Raw genomic sequence first — 22,940 nt, 5'->3', positions numbered from 1 at the left:
CTTGCCCATATTAAAGATGGTGGACCGCACGGTTTTTCCCCGCTGCGGTTGCCACACACAGCGCCTGCACCCCCAGTGAAAACACCTAAGTGACACAGGGAAAAGGGCCCCCACAAACACACAGCACCATAGTGAAGTGTAAGTACAAAAAGACCCCCGCAACGATCGCAACAGGGAGCCCCACACTGGCACAGACATGGGGGACACACAGCAACACAGGACTGCCACCCCAGACAGAGGCCCCACACAAAAGTACTTACCTGTACCAGATGGCGTGGGGAGCCTCTCAGAACGGAAAGCCGCTGTCCTCATCTGACAGGGAATGCCGTTAGCCAAGGACATTACACTGCAGTATCACAGATGTGTCCAGTGAGGTAGCCACCTCACGGCTGCATCCCAGCTGCGAGCAGGGATGGGTCGTTCATAATGCCAGGATGAACCACGGCTTAACGCTCGATGGAGGGCTGGGGGGTCCCTCTGACCCTCTGCCCTGTAGAACCAGAGCGGTCAGTCCGATTCCCAGCTCAGCATGAATCCATCTTCATCCGAAGAACCGACTAAAAAAACTAAAGCTGACAAAATAAACAGCTAGTAAATCAAAGAAAAAACTGACATTTTCAAAGAAAAAAGATAGAAAGGCTGAGACTGTAGCCCCATCACAGGGAAAGCCTAACTACTCCTGACGCTAGGCAGAAACAAACTGAGTTGGGAGTGTTTGCTGCAGGGGGGTATTGACCAGTGGGACAGCCCCCATGGGTGTGTATATGCAAATGTCTTTGTTCTTTTGACTAAGTCTTATGCCTAGCTACTCCTGCGGAGCGTAAGTCAATACCCAATAGTGATGACTTAGAGGTGGTGGCGACTGTCGGAGGACGTAAGAGAAAACGGAATTTTTGTAAAATCTTACCTGTAAAATTCCTTTCTCTGAGTCCTCCGACAGTCGCCGCCTCTTCATATTCGTCACATATGGGGTATTAGACTTTGCTCCGAAGGAGTAGCTAGGCAACAGAATATGTTAACAATAAAGCTTTAACATATCCCACCCTCAAGGGGTGGTCCCCTCAGTCAATACCCTCCTACTTCCTGCAACCATATCTCAGTTTTAGTGGAATAGCAGTAGAGTACACAATCAAACCCCAAAAGAGGGGCGGGGGCGGCGACTGTCGGAGGACTCAGAGAAAGGAATTTTACAGGTAAGATTTTACAAAAATTCCGTTTTCTCTTACGTCCTCCGACAGTCGCCGCCTCTTCATATTCGTCACATATGGGGACGTCCCAAAGCAGTGCAAACATGAGGGGTGGGAAACGCATTCGCGCCGAAAGGCAACGCAGTCTCCGCATCAAAGAAGGAACCTTACCAAAGGAAGGAACCAGCTGGGCAACAGCAAAAAACAAGTGCTCAACAGGAGCAACAACCCAGGAAAAGACAAAAAACCAGGGGATACAAAACTTATCCCAACAGCCAGGAGTCCCCAACAAGGGACCCTAGGGAACAGCCGCACTAAGAACCTTGCGGCCAAAGGAAGCATCCGCCGATGCCTGAACATCTACTTTGTAGAATTTTGTGAAAGTGTGCACGGTCGACCAAGTCGCCGCCTTACACACCTGGGCTACAGAAGCCCCATGACGACAGGCCCAAGACGTACTCAGAGATCTAGTCGAGTGCGCCTTCACAGGCACAGGGGGAACCTTCCCCTGCAAGGCATAGGCCTGTTCAATGGTCTGCCTGATCCATTTGGCGATGGTAGAGGCCGAAGCCGCCATGCCCTTCCGAGGACCCTCTGGAAGAACAAACAAGGAGTCCGTCTTTCGAAAAGACTCAGTCGACTTAAGGTAAACCCTTACCGCCCGAACAACATCCAGAGAGTGCAATCTCACCTCCTTCGGATGTTTAGGCTTCGTGCACAACGAAGGCAAGACAATATCCTCATTAAGATGGAAGTCCGAAACTCGTTTCGGAAGAAAAGAAGGATTAGGTCGCAAGACCACCTTATCCAAATGAATAACCAGGTACGGAGACTTGCAGGACAAAGCCGCCAGCTCCGACACTCTGCGAGCCGAAGTGATCGCCACCAAAAAGGCGACCTTTTTGGACAACATAGACAACGAGATCTCCCTGATCTGTTCAAAAGGAGCACGTTGTAACACAGATAGAACGAGATTAAAGTCCCAAGGGGGCAGAGGATCCCGCCTCGGGGGAACCAGATGCCGCACACCCTGAATAAAGGTGCCAACCAATGGGTTGGAAGCCACGGGACGTTGAAACAGAACGGCCAGAGCAGACACCTGACCCTTTATCGTAGCCAGCGCCAAACGCTGATCAACACCCGTTTGAAGGAAAGACAGCACACGGGACACCGAGTACGTGCGGGGTGAAAACCCCCTGGACTCACACCAGGCAAAATAGGCCTTCCAAGGACGGTAATAAACCTTCCCCGAGGAAGATTTCCTCGCATTGATTAAGGTATGGACGACCTCCGGAGAGAGACCCCTCTCCTTCAGGACCTCGGTCTCAACAGCCAGGCCATCAAAGCCAGCGACTGTAAAGCAGGATGGTATATCGGTCCTTGAGACAGTAGATCGTCTCGAAGAGGCAGACGCCACGGGGCGTCGACCGCCAGATTCACGAGGTCTGCGTACCAGGACCGGCGAGGCCAGTCCGGTGCCACAAGAATCACCGTGCTGCGTTCCGAGTGTAACCTGCGAAGGAACCTGGACAGCAACTGAATCGGTGGAAACGCGTACATCAGCCTGTACTGATGCCACGGGGCCACTAACGCGTCCGACGCGTCTGCCCGAGGGTCGCGCGTCCTTGCCACGAACCTCTTCACCTTGTTGTTGAGGCGAGATGCGAACAGGTCCACATCTGGAAGACCCCACTTCGCGCACAACGTCTGGAAGACAGCCGGATGGAGAGACCATTCCCCCTGATCCAGGGTCTGGCGACTCAGATAGTCCGCCTGCCAGTTCTCCACTCCCGGAATGTGAACCGCCGTTATCGCCGGGACATGAGTCTCGGCCCAAGACAGAATGTCGGCCACTTCTCGAGCCGCTCGGGCACTCCTGGTGCCCCCTTGGTGGCTGATGTAGGCCACCGCCGTGGCATTGTCCGTCTGCACCCGAACCGGGCAACCCTGCAGCCGGTCCGTCCAGCGATGAAGACAGAGACTTATCGCACGCAATTCCAGAATGTTGATCGGAAGGGAAGACTCCCCCTCCGACCAAGTCCCCTGAGCGGACAGAACGCCCAGAACTCCACCCCAGCCCGACAGGCTGGCATCCGTGGTGATTACCGTCCACGAGATCGGACGAAACGACTTGCCCCCGGACACCAACGGGGACTGGAGCCACCACAGAAGGTTTTCCCTGGTGCGAAGACTCAACGAGATCTGAAGATCCAGAGATTGAGGTCGCCCGTCCCACCTGGACAGGATCTCCGCTTGGAGACCCCGCGTGTGAAACTGTGCGAAAGGAATCGCCTCGAAGGCCGAGACCATCAATCCCAGACATCTCATACACGTCCGCAGAGACGAGTTCGGAACGTCCCTGAGGGACCTGACTTCCTCCCGGAGAGTCCTGAGTTTGTCTTCCGGCAGGAAGACCTTCGCCTGCACCGAGTCCAGTATCATTCCCAGATAGGGGAGACGAACCGACGGACTCAGTGTCGACTTTGGAAAATTTATCGTCCAACCAAACTCCTGTAGAGTTTGCATCGTGACAGACAGGTCCTCCTCCAGACCCTGGCTGGTCGCAGACCGAACCAGAATGTCGTCCAGATACCCCAGGACAGAAACGCCCTGGGCCCTCAATAATGCCAGAACCGGTGCAAGCACCTTGGTGAAGACCCGCGGAGCCGAGGCGAGACCAAAGGGCAACGCCACGAACTGGTAGTGATCCTCCGCAATGGCAAATCGAAGGTACCTCTGATGACCCTCGAATATGGGGACGTGAAGGTACGCATCCTTCAAATCGATGGAGGCCATGAATTCCCCCGGAGCCAGGGCAGCCACCACCGACCGCAGGGATTCCATGCGGAACTTGCGAACCCGCACAGAGCGGTTCAGAGCCTTCAAGTCCAGAATCGGACGAACTTTGCCCTCCTTTCTGGGCACGGTGAACAGATTGGAATAAAACCCCCGAAACCTGTCCCGATGAGGCACCGGAACCACCACTCCCTGAGCCCTCAGGTCCCGCACCGCCAGGTGCAGGTCCCGCAAGCGCTCTGGAGACAGTTGAAGATTTGAGGGAAAAAATCTGCTCTCCGGCCGAGAGAGAAACTCGATCTTGTAACCAGATCGAACGATTTCCAGAACCCATCTGTCCCGCACACGGGCCAACCAGGGCTGAAGAAAACCGAGCAAGCGTCCCCCCACCCCAAAACTGGGCGAGGGCGCCCCTTCAGGCCGAACTGTTATGGGCTGCAGGTCCGGATTGGCCGGACTTCTGTTTACCAGACCAGGGCTTCTTCTGAGAGCCTTGACCTTTGAACGGTTTGCCCTTGTAGTGCGGCCGAAAGGCACGAAAGGACCCCTGAGGGGGCCGAAAATTAGCATGCTTCTTCCCAGAAGCCCCCTTAGCCTTGGGGAAATGGGGCAAGAGAGTGCTCTTACCCCCGGTGATCCCCTTAATCAACACATCCAAGGACTCCCCAAAAAGACGAGACCCATCATAAGGCAGATTGGCTAAGGTCTTACGTGAAGATTGGTCCACCGACCAACATTTCAACCAGACCAGGCGGCGAGACAACACCGCCACGCTGTGCACACGTGCAGCCAACGGAATCAGGTCCAGGTCCGCATCACACAGATACATGACACCCTGGTGGATCTGATCCACCATATCCAGGGTCGCCGGCGAGGCCGAGTCGGCAACTAGGACGCGCCTAAGCATCTGCGTCCAACTTGCGATCGCCTGGGCCGCCATGAGAGAAGCAAACAGAGCCTTAAGCATAGAACCCGTAACAGAATAAGTATGACGGGCAAGAGACTCCAATCTCCTATCCGTGGCATCATGGAAAACAGGGGAACCCTCTGCAGGAATCGCAGTGGCTTTGTTCAAAACCGCAATTGCATGATCCACTGGTGGAGGCACACACCACCTTTCATCAGTGGCAGGCGAAAAAGGATAACGCAGCTTGAATTTACTCGGCACCGCAAAAGGCTTGCGCAGATCGCGCCATTGATCCTTAACAGCGCGCTGAAAATCAGCATTGCAGGGAAAAACCTGCGGCGTCCTGCGTTTCCTCTGCGTCCCATAAGCCGCCAAGGCAGCGGGGGGACACACTTCGTCCTGCAAAAGCAGCGTTTGCTTAATGGAAGCAATCAACTCATCCATGATTGCAAGCTCTTCAGGCGAGCCAGGGGGAGAATTATCAACCCCCTCAACTTCAGCCTCCACCTCAGACCCCACTAGATCAAGAGAGGAGCGGGACCCCGATAAGGAGGCCCCTGCCAGAACAGCCCCATCACCTTCACCCTCAGAATCAGAGGAAAGAGCAACTCTGGGCCTTTTAGTAGATTGAGCAGCCACCAGCATTTGCACCTGAGCAGCAAGGCCAGCCACAATGGTGGCTAAATCCCCCCCTGGGGGGGAAACAGCGGTCCCCTGGCTTTCCACCAATACTGTAGGAAATTTGCCCTCCTGAGAATCCATTGCCCCTGTAATGCCAGACAACCAAGGGTTAACTGCCCCTTTTAAGCAAGCGCGGCAAGCGCAGCCCACCGCACCACACTCAGGCACAATGAGACCCCCACAGGGAATATGCAAACTGAACACAGGCAATGGATAGCAAGAACAGAAGGATAAAACCTGAGGAGACCCTCGCCGCTGCTGCTGCCTCGATCGGTGTTCCAGGAAAGAGGAAGTGATGCTGCCAGGGCGCTTCTATGTAAGCCTATGGAGGCTACAAGAAAATGGCCGCCATGCATGTAAACCATGCGGCCGGAGCGGGTGTAGGCAAAATGGCGTCGTTTGGCGCCGAAACCGCCGCTCCACAGTGCATTAAAACACACATTACATTCCAATATCAGAATACATGTCAGATCGCCGCAGCGATCGCCGTATAGTGCCCAAACATGCCAAAAAAAACATGCCCCACAGCACACAGCTTCTCACACTGACCAGTCTGACACACACAGTGTCATACAGCTCCCCCCCCCCCCCCCTTGCAGCCCACAGCATGCAGCCGAGAGATAGGGAGACAAGCAGTGTGAATAGAGGCAGGTTACACAGTCCCAGACTGACATCCCCCCAGACAGACAGGTCCCCACATAGATACACTTACCTCACATGGCGTGGGGGACCCGCACAGGCGAACAAGCCGCTGCACATGAGGCAGGGAGAGTCGCAATTCAAGACGCACAAAATGGGGGTTAAGAAACCGCACAGCGTCCAGTGAGGTAGCCACCTCACCAATCATCCCTGCACCGAACAGGGATGGGTCGTTCACTGTGCCAGGAGCGTTACCTGGCTGAACGCTCGATGGCAGACTGGGAAGCCACTGACCCACGACCTGCGACCAGGGGGATCAGCCCGAGACCCAGTCCGCATGATCCTCTTCGTCCGAAGAACTAACGCTGACAAAATAACAGCTAAATAAAGGTAGAGAGAAAAACTCAAACAAAATATTAAAAAGAAGAAAGAGTCTGGGACAGAAAGTCCCAGCACAGAGAGAGCCAGCCACTCCTGACAAGCTAGACATTAAAACTGAGATATGGTTGCAGGAAGTAGGAGGGTATTGACTGAGGGGACCACCCCTTGAGGGTGGGATATGTTAAAGCTTTATTGTTAACATATTCTGTTGCCTAGCTACTCCTTCGGAGCAAAGTCTAATACCCCATATGTGACGAATATGAAGAGGCGGCGACTGTCGGAGGACGTAAGAGAAACCCGATTTCTGTTTGCTAGACCAAGGTCACTTGGATGCACCCGAGGGGGACTTGAAGGCCTTTGATTCCTTATACCTTGACCGTTAGGGACGAAAAAAACTTATGCGCTGAAAAGGAGGGACCCTTACCCACTTGTAAGACCTTTAATAATGTCATCACGGGTAGCCCCAAACAGGCGATCACCTTGAAAAGTTAGATCAGACAAGGCTTTTTTCGGAAGTCTGATCCGCAAACCAGCATTTTAGCCAAAGTACACGCCGAACGACCACTGCTGACACCGACAGTCATGCCAATAGTGGAGCCAGATCCAGCGAGTCATCGCAAAAAAATTTGCAGCCCCTAAATCAACTGGTCCGTCAGCTCTGCAAAGGCAGGGGGGAAAGTTCCCCCTCCATGTCACAGTGTAGTTATTTAGCCCATTATGTCAAGGTTTGTGACACAAGGGCAATAGTAAACACAGGTCTAAGTGCAGACCCCACCAGGGAGTACATATTGTGGGACACAGACTCTGCCTTTCTATCCGCCGGATCCTTAAAAGGACAGGGAATCCTCGACTGGAATCATGGTAGCTTTATTCAGTCTGGAGACCGGAGGGTCCACCGTAGGTGGCACAGTCCACTTTTTAATAAGAGACTCCTCAAAGGGGGAGCACCTAGCAATCTGCTTAGGGACCCCAGGGGGATGCTTGGGGCGGTCCCACTCTTTTTTGACCATATTGTCAAAATACGGGGGAAAGGGAAAAACCTCTGCCACTCTGGATGGCTTGAAAGCGCCAAAAGTCACCTGCGTCTCAGTCGCAGTCACAGCCGAGTCCTCCATTTTTAGGGTCTCATGCACAGAAACAACCTGTGGATCCACCATCGCCTTTTCTTGTGCGGTGGCTGAGGGAGAGTTATCCTCACTATCAGAGGAGACGGGGCCCGAGATAGTAGACCCAGGCAGGGAGACCCAAGTCTGTGGCGGCTGAATCAGAATCTGACCCATCAGCTGAGGCAGGGGTAGGCACTTTTTAGCACTTCGCCCCTTAAAGGCCACCTCCACCTGGGACACAAAGGATTCCAGGATGGCTAACAGTGCATCTATGGATGGCTGGGATCCGGAGGGACTTGCGGCCTCTGAGAGAGGGTCAGATGGGGAAACGTGTGCCACAGAGTCCATGGTGCAGCAGGGGAACCCTGCAGAAAATATTTGAAAAAAAAAAGCATTTTTTTTTTTTAAACGTCCCACCGCGCTAGATCTAGGTAGATCTCACAGGAAAAAAATCCGGAGAAAAATCTAACTAGAGCAAAATTTTTTCCGCCAGGACCACAGATCTTAGCAAGTAAACTAGTTCCTTACTTCTGACTAGGCAGATTAAAACTGACATCCTTTAGCAGAGAGAAAGGATATACCCACTGGGACTGCTCAACGGCATAGCCAGAACATTTTTTTCTGCGTGGTGTCCTACTCCTGTAGGGGGCAGTATAACCCTACTGCTATAAATAACAGAGACTGCGTCCATTAATGAATAGAGAAAAAGAATCTAAAATTCACTTGGGTACAGTGTTGCATGACTGAATAGTTGACAGACAGATCAATACAGTGTTAAAAACAGCCACGACAGAAGGGGGCTTAACATGCTGGTATTCAACTGGTTGAGGACAAGAAAAGATATGCACTCATCCACCAAGAAAATATTGAAGCTTCCATGTGTCAATACCTACCTCAGTGTAAAATTGCAATCCTGTATAAAATATGGAAATTTACATATTCCCCCAATCTGAGCAAGGTGGTGCAAGAAAAGGTGTTAATTGGTAGAAAATATCTTGCTTGGATGCTAAGTGTGAAGGCGGCATAAATAGGCAACAAATGAATAATCAAACACTGACTTTCTTCTTGACACAGCCTCCACATCAACATTTTAAAAGTATTTTCCCTGATTTAATGTGTCAACTTAAGTAGCTAGCAATATGGCGGGGGGATGTTTCATATGAAATGTAGTCTTCACATTGATCTCAAAGCTCATAATCGTGTATCTAGTCAACTCTTTAGATTCTAGGCTTGTGTGACATATTTCTCCTGGCGAAACACTCAGTGCTGTTTAATAAAGCAAACACTAGGAAATAACACATAACTAGGCAAAGCAATGTGCCAAAAAAGTTAAACTTCTGCTTTTAAAAGGTCTCTTCTTCTATTCTTGCAAATGTAAATATATGTTCCTGAGCTCCAGGCTCATAAATGGTACAATTTGTATACTTTTCAGGGCCCTTTAAATTCCACAAGAACTGGCATTTCACAGTTCTCAAAACAAACACCAGACCTAGAAAGTAAAAAGTGAGGAAGCCATTTAAACTTTGAGTGGGCTGTGTTCCACTGCACTTCATTAATAGCTGGCCTATAAATGAGCTGCAGTACAACTGCATCAAAGTGTTCCCATTTTTTTTAATTAACAGGTTACACTGTACAAGGGGTTTTCCTCAAAACCACCTCTCAGACGTACAGCGCCTTGCAAAAGTATTCACCCCCTTGACCTTTTACCTATTTTGTTACATTATAGTCTTAAGTTCAATGTTTTGTTAATCTGAATTTTATGTGATGGATCAGAACACAATAGTCAAAGTTGGTGAAGTGAAATGAGCACTTTTTTAAACTAGAAAACAGAAAATTTGCATGTGCGTATGTATTTACCCCCTTTGTTATGAAGCCCATAAAAAGCTTTGGTACAACCAATTACCTTCAGAAGTCACATTAGTGAAATTATGTCCACCTGTGTGCAATCTAAGTGTCACATGATCTGTCATTACATATACACACCATTTTTTAAAGGCCCCAGAGGCTGCAATACCTAAGCAAGAGGCGCCACTAACCAAACACTGCCATGAAGACCAAGGAACTCTCCAAACAAGTAACGGACAATGTTGTTGAGAAGTACAAGTCAGGGTTAGGTTATAAAAAAATATCCAAATCTTTCATGATCCCCAGGAGCACCATCAAATCTATCATAACCAAATGGAAAGAAAATGGCACAACAGCAAACCTGCCAAGAGATGGCCGCCCACCAAAACTTACAGACCGGGCATGGAGAGCATTAATCAGAGAGGCAGCACAGGGACCTAAGGTAACCCTGGAGGAGCTGCAGAGTTCCACAGCAGAGACTGGAGTATCTGTACATAGGATGACAATAAGCCGTACGCTACATATAGAGTTGGGCTTTATGGCAGAGTGGCCAGAAGAAAACCTTTACTTTGAGCAAAAAAACAAAATGGCACGTCACCCAAAGAACAGCATCCCCGCAGCCAGGACTGGGAAACTGGTCAGAGTTGAGGGAAAGATGGATAGTGCTAAATACAGAGATATTCTGGCGCAAAACCTGTACCACTCTGTGCATGATTTGAGGCTAGGATGGAGGTTAACCTTCAAGCAGGACAATGACCCCAAACACACTGCTAAAGCAACACTTGAGTGGTTTAGGGGAAACATGTAAATGTGTTGGAATGGCTTAGTCAAAGCCCAGACCTCAATCCAATAGAAAATCTGTGGTCAGACAAAGATTGTTGTTCACAAGTGCAAACCATCCAACTTGAAGGAGCTGGAGCACTTTTGCAAGAAGGAATGGGCAAAAATCCCAGTGGTAAGAGGTTGCAAGGTGGAAAGACTTCTCTGTTTCTGTTTTTTTGTCCTATTTGTTGTTTGCTTCACAATAAAAAAAAAAAAAATCTTCAAAGTTGTGGCCATGTTCTGTAAATTCAATTATGCAAATCCTCCAAACAATCCATGTTAAGTCCATGTTGTGAGGCAACAAAACATGAAAAATACCAAGGGGTGAATACTTTTGCAAGGCACTGTATAGACTTTTTTTTAGCATTTAAAAAATGATACATTTTCAAATGTATTTACTATTATCTGCCTGCATACAGAAAAGACTAAAAAACAACTTCTTTAAAAAGAACGCAATTCATTCATGTCAATGGGATCATGAAAGAAATTTGAATACCTGATGCATTGGTATGTACAGTATGTGCTCAAGCACCAGCAATGCTTGAGTTATTGGGAGCATGTTCCCTTCCACTCTGTTGTGCTCCACATGCTGTAGAATCTAGCCATGTCTAACATATAGGACAATTTTATGGCTGTGCATTGAACACCAATCCAACGCAAACACTTAAGTTTGCTACAGTCTTTCAAATACTAAAATCGAATTGGATTTCCAAGGGTTTTCCCACACAAACATATTAGATAAGTGATACAATTTTCTAGAAGAGGCCTTTAAAATCTGCATTAGAAGGAAACCCATATTACCTTTTTTTTGTCCTTAGCAACTTTTGTCTTGTTTTTGTCCTTCGCTTAGAGTTTCTAAAATGTGGCTATTACCTCAATTGGGGAAAAATACAAAATGTACTTTTCTTTGTTCAAATTCATAGTTTTTCTGAAAAAACAGGATTTTTCTTCTTTTTAAACACAGCAGGGAGTGGTAGTACCAGGATATGCCCTCTAGTTTCCCTAAGAGCTTTATGGGTCACTGGCTCTTAAAGGTATGAAGCCTGCATCCACCTGCCACAGGGCACTCTGGCTCCCTGTTTGCTAAACAAAATCTTAACACTAAGCTGTGTGTGTGGGGGGAAGGGGGGGGGGGGTCTGCAACTATCATTTCACAATGAAAAAGGAAGACCCTGAGAACTGGCCGAGATGAAACCTAATTTCTGCCCCCAGCTCGATTATCACTTCATGACGCTGACAAAGCCAATTGGCCCTGTTAATTATTTCAGATTTACTCGTTGGATCATGGCAGCTTGTATCATTTAGCACTGTCGCTAGCAGCCTAACCTTTTATCTTATCCCCTTCCCCTGGAGACGGAAAATGGAATTTATATGTTTACAGGATGGGGGATTATTTCTTATGAAGAAAGGGTAAAAACAAAGAACTAACAAACTCAATGGAAACTAACTTCCATGAGTTTTTATAAACTTAATTTTAAACGCTTTTGTTTACTTGACATACTCAAAAACTTTTAAGAACTCCTTTTTAAGAATTCCTAGTGTAGCAGGGCATTTATCATTTTATTTCAGTGCACTTTTTTTTTAAGATGTGTGGGATGTATATATTAACAATCCATATCAGTCTGTAAATTTAAATGAAGCCTTGATGATGTAATCCTTAGGACCCATACAACAGAAAATTAGAATACTGGAGACAAAAAAATAGACAATGCTTTGTTTATATGAATTTCAGTGGATAGTGCTGCCACCTGGTGGCAAGCAAATTAATTGGTAATTTCACACTTCAAAATACAGTATAAAGGTTTGATACAATTAATACAATAGGAAGTCGAAAATTTAAGAAAATATTTTTTGAAAAAAAGTCAAACACTTTACATTCTAATAATCCAGCAATTCTTTGCCAAAAATGAGCACAGCATGTGGTATGTTCTATCCGAGATATTTAAGAGACTAATCAGTTGCAATAATTAAATAAATTAACACAGAAATATAGTCCTGGGTCTCATTGATTAAAATTGGAATAACTTTTTATGCTTGCCATCATCATTCAATAACATCGATATATAATTTAAAATTAGGATAGTGGAAATATGACTGCCATGAGCAACACCTCAAATCAATAAGATGTCCATTCACTGGTATAATCACAAATTAGGTGCTGGCACTAAAAACATGTCAAATGGGTTATCTTAGATCCACAAAATAACTACCAGGAAAGGATGCACAAATCTCCACCCAAGCGTTGAAACTGAGTGTTAAGACAAGATTTTACCTAAATAGCTGTAGAGGATTTTGATTGGAATTGTATTGAGTTCAAATACTAAGATGTCAAAATGCTCATACATACCAGAGAATCTTAAATATCATTAGTCTATGAAGTCTTTTGATTAGTATTTTGAAGATGTGGTTTTGGTTTTTCCATTGTCACATGATATAGTGTTACAGCTATTGTTCTGGGGTCACGAGTAAACTTTAGATCAACAGAACACATAATTTAAATAGTTCACTATACAATGCAAAAGTATTTGTGCACACAAGTATTATTAAAAATAACCAAAGGTGTGTATTTCTTAAAATGCATTTTTTTTAAACACAATACAGGCAAGCTAATGCTTTATTCACAAAGTTAATATATTTAGGGCCAAATAACTGTAGATTTCTATAGTGAATTGTAGTAGGTCATGGTTATTTAATTTTCCCCTCTCACTGATAAGTTTGTGTCTCAAGATGTCAATACATAGCACATGCAAATATTCCTATGCATGGAGCACAATCAACCACATTTGTGGAGGATTGCGGTCACAGAAATCCCTTTTCAAGATCTGCTGCACTGGGTACATTTTCATTTTTTTTTTTACTTGGGGAATGGTAAACTAGAAAGTTTAAATCTAAATATTCAGGACCTCCCAGATCACAAAAACATATCTGTCAGCAAACACGGCTATGTGCAGGCCTTGGGATTCCTTCCAATTTGATATAGTGACCACCTGCAAGAGGTCAAAGTATCGGCTTGTTGAAGATGTGCTGAATGTTTAGAAACTGGAATTGGCTTTCAGATCACATCAATATTGAAGACAGAAGACAGAAAACACATTTTCCAAAATAATCTTTATAATTAGTCAAAAATATTTATTTTTCTTACTGTATGTTAATACGTACCTAGCCATGCCGCAATAAGCGCAGAGTCTATCCCGTCTATGGGCTCACATATTCGAGACACCACTGGGTGGACTTGTTGTGACAGGTAGTATTGTGTGTCAATGGAAAGGTTGTCTTGTTTTTGCAGCTGTTCAGGAGCATATGCTCTCTGGCTGGCACTAAGATTTGACCCGTCCTACATGAAAGAGGCAAGAACACAAAGTCTATTTTCGAGAGACTGGGACAGCAGATTTATGCGTTCTATCACTGTGCAAGGTCAGAAACAGGTGCTGAAGACTGTACATAATAATCATATTTGCTACCCCCCTTTCTCCCTCAAAGGGCCTGAAATATTCATAGCAAGTTACATATAACCGATAATTTCAAAGGAGTATACAGATCAAACTTATTATATAATTTAAAAAATAAGTATATCTCACAATCACTAAGCGTTAAGAAAAACAAATTAGGTTTACAAATTGTAGTAAAGTCAACATTTTCAGTGAAATCAATTCAGACACATTCTATGGTTCTCCATATATCCTGGTTAGTGCCTCCCCATATTCCCAGGACATTTCCGAATAATGTTGGCTGGAACATAAATAGCTTACTAAAGACTTGGTTCCAGCAGCTCGACTGTCTACAACCAGTGTTCCTCAAATATGGTGTCCTCCTTCGAGTTAATGATTGTTTAGCTCTATGCCCTTTGTCATGGATACTCCACAAACACTACTAGGATACTATTATACCATGTTATGTCGATAAGCCATTCTATTTTTTTTTGTTGTATTCTTTGACTCAAGAGGTTTCGCCCACAACTGGTTTGCCTTTTTCTTGTATTTTCAAAACTAATAATCCAACTAATAATCCTTCTGGAAAAAAAAAAAAAAAAACATTTTCAGTGAAATCAAACTGTTTAGGTACACACTTTTCCTTTTTGGATCAGGTTTCAATCTATTCCAAGCTAAACCCAAGCCAAAACCCTCCTAGTTTCAGATTGAATCAGAAGGGTTTAGACCCTTCTGTAAAGTTTTCCTATTAATGAGATTCTCCCTCATGTCCTAACCTGTTAAACATCCATCAGATCTACAAGGAAACAAGGGAAATTCTCCTCAATGAGGATGGAGACAAAAGGAAAATGGTAATTTTGATACTACAACACATACTGTACGGTTAAGATAAAGAGAATTTTGACTTAACTGAACATTTTTATTACTATGAGTACAGTACAGGACATAGGATGTCTAGTCATAGACAATAGGTTACATTCTGCTACCTTCATGTGATCAGACACTGGTAGAAGGCTTTTCTGGGAATGCCATCCAGTGTACTCTTAAATGAGTTGCAAAGTCAGGAAGGTGTAGTGTAGCAGCCTCCCCAGCACCCCCTAATACCTACCTGTGCCCCCTCTCTGTCCAGCAATGTCCATGAGTCCATCGGCCATCCTGGGACTCTCCCTCCTGATTGGCTGAGATGCAGCCGTGGCGTCATTGGCTCCTGCGGCTGTCAAAGTCAGTGAGCCAAACAGCAGAGAGAGGGGTGGGCCAAACGACAGCCTGTCTCAATGGACAAACAGAGCTGCAGCTAAGCTTGGGTGCCCCCATGGTAAACTGCTTGCTGTGGGTGCACTAGATAGGAAAGAGGGGCAAGGAGCAGGAATGAAGGACCCGAGAAGAGGAGGATCTGGGCTGCTCCGTGCAAAACCAATTGCACAGAGGTGGCAAGTATAACATGTTTGTTTATTTATTTTACGTATAGTATAAATAAAGTATCGATCGTACAGTATGACAAAGGATTTATCTAAATCGTACAGTATATGAAACAGGATGTGTAGTCATATAGACCATAGAAAGTCCCTAAGCAATAAACTGAGGGGTAGGCAACAGGAAAAAAAAAAAAAAAAAAAACAGCAAAAGCGGCCCAAAAAGAAACCAGGGTCAATGTACCCAAAACTCTGATGAAAGCAAATTTCAGCCAAAACTCACATAAGCAAAGGATCCACAAGGTAAACCTCTGAGAAGATACGAACATAAGACCAGGTGGCAGATTTGCAGATCTGCGAAACAAATGCTTAAAGCTGAAAAGCCCAGGACACAACTACAGTTCTGGGAAAGTGAGCCCTGATGGGGAAGGGGCATAAGCCCTAGAAATGAGCTGTCTGAGCCACTTTGCTATGGTGGAAGAGGAAGGTCAACCCTTCTTGGAGCCTTCAGAGGGGACAAAAAAAGGAATCAATTTTTCAGAAGAAAGATGTTGCAGCTGGGTAAACCCAAACTACTCTGACCACATCCAAACCATGGAGTGAAATCTCCTTTGCATGTTTCAAAGCAGGATAGAGAAAAGGGAGGAGAGCATCCTCAATGTTAAAGGAAAAGACCACCTTGAAAAGGAAGGAAAGTCAGTCTCAGGAACACCATATCTCTATGAAAGGTAAGAAAAAGTTCTTTACAAGAAAAAGCCACCAGCTCAGAATCTTACATAAGTAATGCCCACCCAAAAAATAATTTTTGTAAAAACTTACCGTCGCAGCCCGTTCAGATGTTCTTCACTATTGGATAATGCACCCTCTCTGCAGGAGCAGGCCAGGTAATGAAAACTTGAAAAAAATAGTTTAACAAAGATACACCACTAGGGGGCTGTCTCTCGACATTACCCTCAGCCATTCAGTGCTGCTCTTTAGTTTCATAGCAAGCAGTATAAGAAGACAACAAACCCCAAAATAGAGGGACGGGGGGCTGCGACTGTCAGAGGGCTCAGAGAAAATAATTTTACGGTAAATTCTTACAAAAATTATATTATCTCTTCCGTCCTCTGACAGTCGCAGCCCGTTCAGATGTTCTTCACTATTGGGATGTCCCAAAGAAGTGCAGGTGTGAGGGGTGGGAAAAGACGCAACCAAAGAACGGCAACGTGTCAAGGCCAGAGAAAACTGAGCCAACAGGGCAAGAGAAGTCCTAGGAGCTAACCCCCGAACAAAAATCACCCTACAAAGAGAAAAAAAACATGTCTCTTCAACAAACCGCCGCGCTCAAAACTTGCAGCCAAAGGAAGCATCCGAAGATGCCATCACGCCAAGTCAGTAGAATTTTTGTGAAAGTGTGCACAGACGACCAGATGGCCGCTTGCACACATGAGCCACAGAAGCCTGATGGCGAAAAGCACAAGAGGCACTCACAGCTCTAGTAGAATGTGCCCTCACAGGGAAAGGAGGCACCTGACCCTTTCAGTGAATAGGCCTGAACAAGTGTCTTTCTGATTCATGTGGAAATGGTTGCAGCGAACGCAGCCGAACCCTTTCGAGGTCCCTCAGGAATGACAACCAAAGAATCAGACATCCTAAAAAGACTCCATTGCTGACAGGTAAACCCTGATCGCCAGGACCACATACAATGAATGCAAGGCAAACGCCTTGGGATGCTTGGGCTTCGCACAAAGCGAAGGCAATACAATATCCTCATTGAGGTGGGAATCCGACACCACCTTAGGGAGAAAATACTGCGTTGGTCGTAGGACCACTGCATCCCTATGAACAACCCGATAAGGCGAACGGCAAGACAGAGCCGCCAGTGCAGACACTCTGTGAGCAGAAGTGATAGTTACCAGAAAAGCTACTTTCTGGGACAACACAGGCAGAAAGATTTCTCTGATGTTCTCAAAGGGGGGCCGTTGCAAAACGGACAAGACCAAATTCAGGCCCCCAAAGGAGCCCTCCGAGGTGGAGCCAGATGACGCACCCCTTGAATAAAGGTGCGAATCAGGGTGTAAGTCGCCATGGGACGCTGGAAGAAATGGCTAAGGCCGACAACTGACCTTTGATCGTGTCCAGCGCCAAATGCTGTTCCACACCTTCCTGCAGGAAGGCAAAAACCCTCGCCACCGAAAAGAAGCGAGGAAGAAAAACCCATGAGATTCACACCAGGTAATAGACGCCATTCAGGTACGATGGTAAATCCTCCTGGAGGTAGCATTCGGAGCTCTCAGCAAGGTAGGAATGACAGCATCCGAGAGACCACTGTCTCTCAACACCTGGCTTTCCACAGCCATGCCATTAAAGCCAAAGACCGTAAGGAAGGATGGAAGATTGGCCCTCGAGACAGCAGATCTTTACTCAGAGGTAGCCGCCAGGGAGGCTCTATGACCATCTGCACGAGGTCCGCGAACCAAGACCAACGAGGCCAGCCTGGAGCTACCAGAATTACCTGCACCTGTTCCAACGCCAACCTGCGGAGGAACCTAAACAGTTGAATCGGAAGGAAGGCGTAAATCAGCCGCTACCAGTGCCAGGGCACCACCTACGTATCCGCGGCATCCGCCAGAGGATCTCGGGCCCTGGCCGCGAACCTTCGCACCTTTTTATTGAGACAAGACGCAAACAGATCAACATCCGGAGTCCCCCACCGGGCACAAAACCCCTCCGGATGCAGGGACCATTCCCCCTGATCCAAGGACTGACGACTGAGATAGTCCGCCTGCCAGTGCTCCACTCCGGGAATGTGAACAGCGAAGATAGTTGGAACATGTGCCTCGACTAAAGTCAGAATCTCGGCCACTTCCCTGGCCGCCAGGGCACTCCTGGTGCCCCCTAGCAAGCCACAGCCATGGCATTGTCGGTTTTGAAACCAAACCGGGCGACCGTGCAACCAAGTCGCTCAATGGAGCAGGCAGAGTTTGACCACCCTGAGCTCCAGAACATTCATCGGCAAGGATTCCTCCATTGACCATGTCCCCTGGGCACACAGGGTGTCCAATACACCAACTAAGACCATCAGGCTGGCATCCGTGGTGAACACTGTTCACAACAGGGGCAGAAAAGGTTTGCCCTGGTTTAGAGCGGGTGACCGAAGCCTCCACGAAAGCTCCGACCTCGGGAGACGGCTTAAACATATCATCCTGTCCAGGGACTGTGGATGCTTGTGCCATCTGGCAAGAATCTCTGCTTGCAGAGTCCTTGTGAGAAACTGTGCAAAACGGGATCGCCTCGAGAGCTGAAAACATCCGCCCCAGGGACCTCATGCAGGTCCGTAGGGAAGAGAGATTGTTGTCCCTGAGGGACCTGATCTCGCCCTGTAAAGTCCGAAGTTTGTCCTCCGGGAGAACACTTTGTCTGAGCGGAGTCTAAGACCATGCCCAGGTAACTCAGGCGGACTGACGGGGTCAGTGCCGACTTCTGGGAATTGATGGTCCACCCAAACTCCTGAAGTGTCTGAATCGTGACCGTCAGATCGTTTGACAGAGTGGCACACGAGTTCGCCCACAACAGGAGGTCGTCCAGATAACCGAGGACCGCAATCCCCCTTTGCGCAGCAAAGCCAGCACCGGGGCCAAAAAACCTTGAATACCCCGGAAGCCAAAGCTTACCAAACGGTAATGCCACAAATTTAAAACGGGCCTCCGCCACCACGAAACGGAGAAACCGTTGATGACCCTCGTAGACAGGGATGTGCAGATACGCATCCTTTAAGTCGATGGAGGCCAGAAGATCTCCTTGATTTAAAGACGCCACCACCGACCGGATGGATTCCATCTGGAACTTCTGCACCTGCACAAAGCGATTCAGAGACTTGAGGTCCAGAATCGGACGCACTTTGCCCTCCTTTCTGGGCACCGTGAAAACGTTGGAATAGAACCCGCAAAACCTGTCCCGCTGAAGGACTGGTAACAATTCTTTGGGCAAGAAGATCTTGTAAACGATCGGGAGACAGACAGACGGATATTTGACGGAAAGATCCTGTCTGCGAGGCAAGATCGAATCTCGATCTTGTACCCTGAACGAATCGGTTTGTGAACCCCCTTGTCCTGAATTTTGGACAACCCGTGTTCCTGAAAAAGACACAGACGTCCCCCCACCTCGGAATCGGGTGAGGGTGTCCCGGCAGGCGGAAGAAGACTGGGCCGCTGCACCAGACTGAGCGGTCGTGGGCTCACCAGATCAGGGCTACTAGTCACCGCCAAAGGCCTTGAAGGATCTTCCTTCGTCCTGCGTCCCCCCCGATAAGCGTAGAAAGAAGGGCCCAGCCGTGCGCGGGATGAGTAACCCTGTGCGGCTCGGGGCAGGAGGGTTCTCATAACCTCTATGAGACAACTCAAACCAAAGGGGTCCCCAAAAAGCCGTTCCCACAATAAGGGATATCATACACAATCTATTTGGAAGCATGGTTGGCCGACCAGCTCTTCAACCCATACCATGTGGTGGAGTGCAACCCCTACCGCGGATAACCTTGCGACCAGAGGAGCCTCGTCCAGGGTTGCGTCACACAGGAACACCATGGATATTGCCATACGTTTGACCAGGGCAATAAGAGTCGGAGAGACCGACTCCGCCACCAAGTTGCATATAAGCACCTTGACCCATTCCGTATCTGTGAAACCAGCAGGGAAGTGAACACAGGCATGACAGGGGAGCCCGCCACCAAATAAATACAGTGGGAAACAGTCTCCACACGCCCATCCATCGGGTCATTCTCAACGGGCAGTTATTTAATCCTCAACGGGCAGTTATTTAATCCGGAAACAGTGTGGTGCACCCCAGGTGACACCATCTGCAAAAGGATAGCGGCATTGAAAAACCACTTAGCACCACCTGCGTGCGCGCCTCTGTACGTTCACAATGTTGTGAAATTCCTCGGGACCCGCTAACCTGACTGGGTGGGCTCATCATGCAAAATTGAAAATTGTAAAAAAATTTCTGACAGAGCGAATAAGCAACCAAAGTGCATTCCCGCGCTGCAGCGGAGGAGGACCCCTCCACCTCCCCTACTAAGTGTGCAGACAGGAACCCCTCAGGGGGACGCTGTCCATGGCAACCACATCAGGCTCTGAAGATGATGACAGAGGGCACCGGCCGGTACTGAACCGTACACTGTGACAACATTTGTAGCAATGGCTGCAGGTAGAGGTGCTGCGGAAAGGTGCTCCACATGTTCCGGAAGCACAAAAAATAGATCAGCGGGGAAAGGGTTAACCTAGTAACTCATTTTGGCAGTAATACAAAAAAAGGGGAACTGGCCCTTTAAATTGACGAGTTTGCGGTCTGCACCGCGATCCTGCAACTGCCGCCGGAGTTCCCCTTTACATTGATAGATTAACTGAGGGAGCAGTGGATTTTTGGAAAAAAAAAAAAACACCCAAAATACATTAAAAACACCCAAATGACAGACATGTGAAAGTGAAAAAACGCTCACCCCTCCAGTAACTGAAGATGGATGAAGGAAGTGGCATCATCCACTAGAGACCAACAGTGCACTGAGCCACACAAAAATGGATGCCAATACAAGTCAATAGGGGGGAAAAAAAGCACAAGGAAAATGGCGGCCGCCCTTACTAGACGGCTGCCCAAATTCGAGATGGCGGCCAAAACAAATGGCGCTAATTTGTCAGAAATCCAGGACCTGGCCACTGCGGGAAGCCCCCACAACCCCCATGCAGCGTTAACCACAGAGTGCCCCCCAAAGGGGGCAGGGAGGTAGGGACCGTCCAAACCGGCCCGGGGGACGAGGGCGCTACAGAGACTGCATGTTCTGACATCCCCAAGGAGTGGGCCCACATAACTCCCCCTCAGGTGACTGTCCCAGGGACACGGGGGTTGCATCACTTACCATACCACGGACCACAAACTCCATTCCGATACGGACAACCTCCAACCCTGAGTGGGGGTGCCGTCAGCCAAGGGGGGATGCTGCAACACAGGGAGTTCCAGAGTTGAGATGTCCCAGCGAAAAAAGGCTCTCTGCAGGCTCGTCCCCATCCACAGGGGCACCGTCGTGGCGATGCCTGGGTGGACCACAACCTGCGCATGCTCTCCGGTCAGGCTGGGATACCATAAGGATCTAGATTATCCAGTGCGAGGCCCAGCCCGGCTGTCGCTTGCAATTCTTCAGGAGGATCCCCCTAACAAACTAGCGATAGTGAGTGAGGAAAATAAAATCAAAACATTTTTCAAAGAAAAACACAAAACAGACAGGAGGCCCAGCTGGGAAAGCTAGTCCTACTTCTAATGCTAGGCAGCAAGAAAATGAAGAGCAGCACTGAATGGCTGAGGGTAATGTCGAGAGGGACAGCCCCCTAGAGGTGTGTCTTTGTTTTAACTTTTTTGTCAAGTTTTCACTACCTAGCCTGCTCCTGCAGAGAGGGCGCATTACCCAATAGTGAAGAACATCTGAACGGGCAGCGACTGTCAAGAGGACGTAAAAGAAAATGTCCCTTTACTGGTGAGATCCTCTAATGGGATATCCCAGCTTGGTTCAAAGGTAGGTTTTTTGAATAACCTAAAGTACCAAATTTAAATACCAGGGAAACACTGAAGGTTGTAGCGGGTGAGAATCATGAGCCATGTTTTCTTTAAATAGTGCGTGAAGTCAAAGGTCTTTGGAACAAAACCTGTCGCTGTCCCTTTGGAGTACTAAGGTGTACATTTATTAAACTGATAAGTTTTCTCTCGGTTAAGTACTTGGTAGTTCTCAGAGGAAAATTATTTCCTCTGCAGTTTGTTTATAAAGCCAAGAAATTCAGTTCTCAGAGGGAGAACAAGAGGAGAAGTTTTTCCTCTGAAAACGGCAGAGATCAGTGTAAAAATGGGTGGCCTGCCTGTATTCTCGTAAGATACTGTGAGATTACAGTGCCGCCCAGTTTAAAAAGTGAAACTGAAGATAAAAACGAACATGTACAGACACAACTATATAGAAATATACACACACACACACATATATATATACACACACACACACACACACACACATATATATATATACACACACACACACACATTATATATATATATATAAAACACGAGGACCAGTGCGCTACCAAGAGATAATATAACCTCAAAGAAACTGGTGAGGTGTGGATGGTGTAAACAACAGGTGTCAATGTGCAAATCCGCAAAAATCCAAAAAAAAAAAAAAAGCAGCCAATTTTAATCAGTGTCCCCACTGTCAATAAATACAAAAAAAATCGGCGCCAATTCATAAAAGACTTCAATATAAATAAAAATCGATAAACTGAATCCGTGCAGATGAACAAATCTATATAGTGTGGTATAGTGAAAAATGTATTCCTCAAAATGATGCTAAATTGGTTAAAAAATCTGTGAATAATCTAAAAATAAAGTGCAAGTGAATGATCTGTGTAGTGATTATAAAGCAAAGGTGTCTCAATTAATAGCGAAAGTGTCTCAATAAATATCAAAACAATAACAAATGGACAATTGCTGTGAATGGACGGTACAGGTGGACAAATCTCCTACTATTCCTTCAACAGCCAATCGTGTATCAAAAGAGTGAAAAATACTATAAAATCAATTCAAATGAATCCAAATAAATAAATAATATCCCAGTAGCATAAATAAATTAAATTGATACTAATGTGAAGCAAATAAATTCCATATTGTGAAATATCCCAATCCTATATAAAATAGTAAAATCAACCGTATTGCACTGTGAA

At 47.1% G+C, this 22,940-nt stretch overlaps 1 protein-coding gene across 1 annotated transcript in view; it reads right to left on the bottom strand.

Moving 5' to 3' along the window:
- POLA1 (DNA polymerase alpha 1, catalytic subunit) overlaps positions 1-22,940 on the bottom strand; it is a 1,022,539-nt gene that overhangs the window by 440,040 nt on the left and 559,559 nt on the right. The window contains exon 32 of the mRNA XM_082247055.1: positions 13,524-13,698. Within this exon, the coding sequence (XP_082103181.1) occupies positions 13,524-13,698 (175 nt within the window). The remainder of the gene's footprint in view (positions 1-13,523; positions 13,699-22,940) is intronic.

The sequence above is a fragment of the Pelophylax lessonae genome, assembly GCF_965119305.1.
Source record: "Pelophylax lessonae genome assembly, chromosome: 2".
NCBI classification, from domain to species: Eukaryota; Metazoa; Chordata; class Amphibia; order Anura; family Ranidae; genus Pelophylax; species Pelophylax lessonae.
The sequence above is the reverse complement of the archived record's forward strand: the minus strand, read 5'-3'. Positions and strand labels throughout refer to the sequence as shown.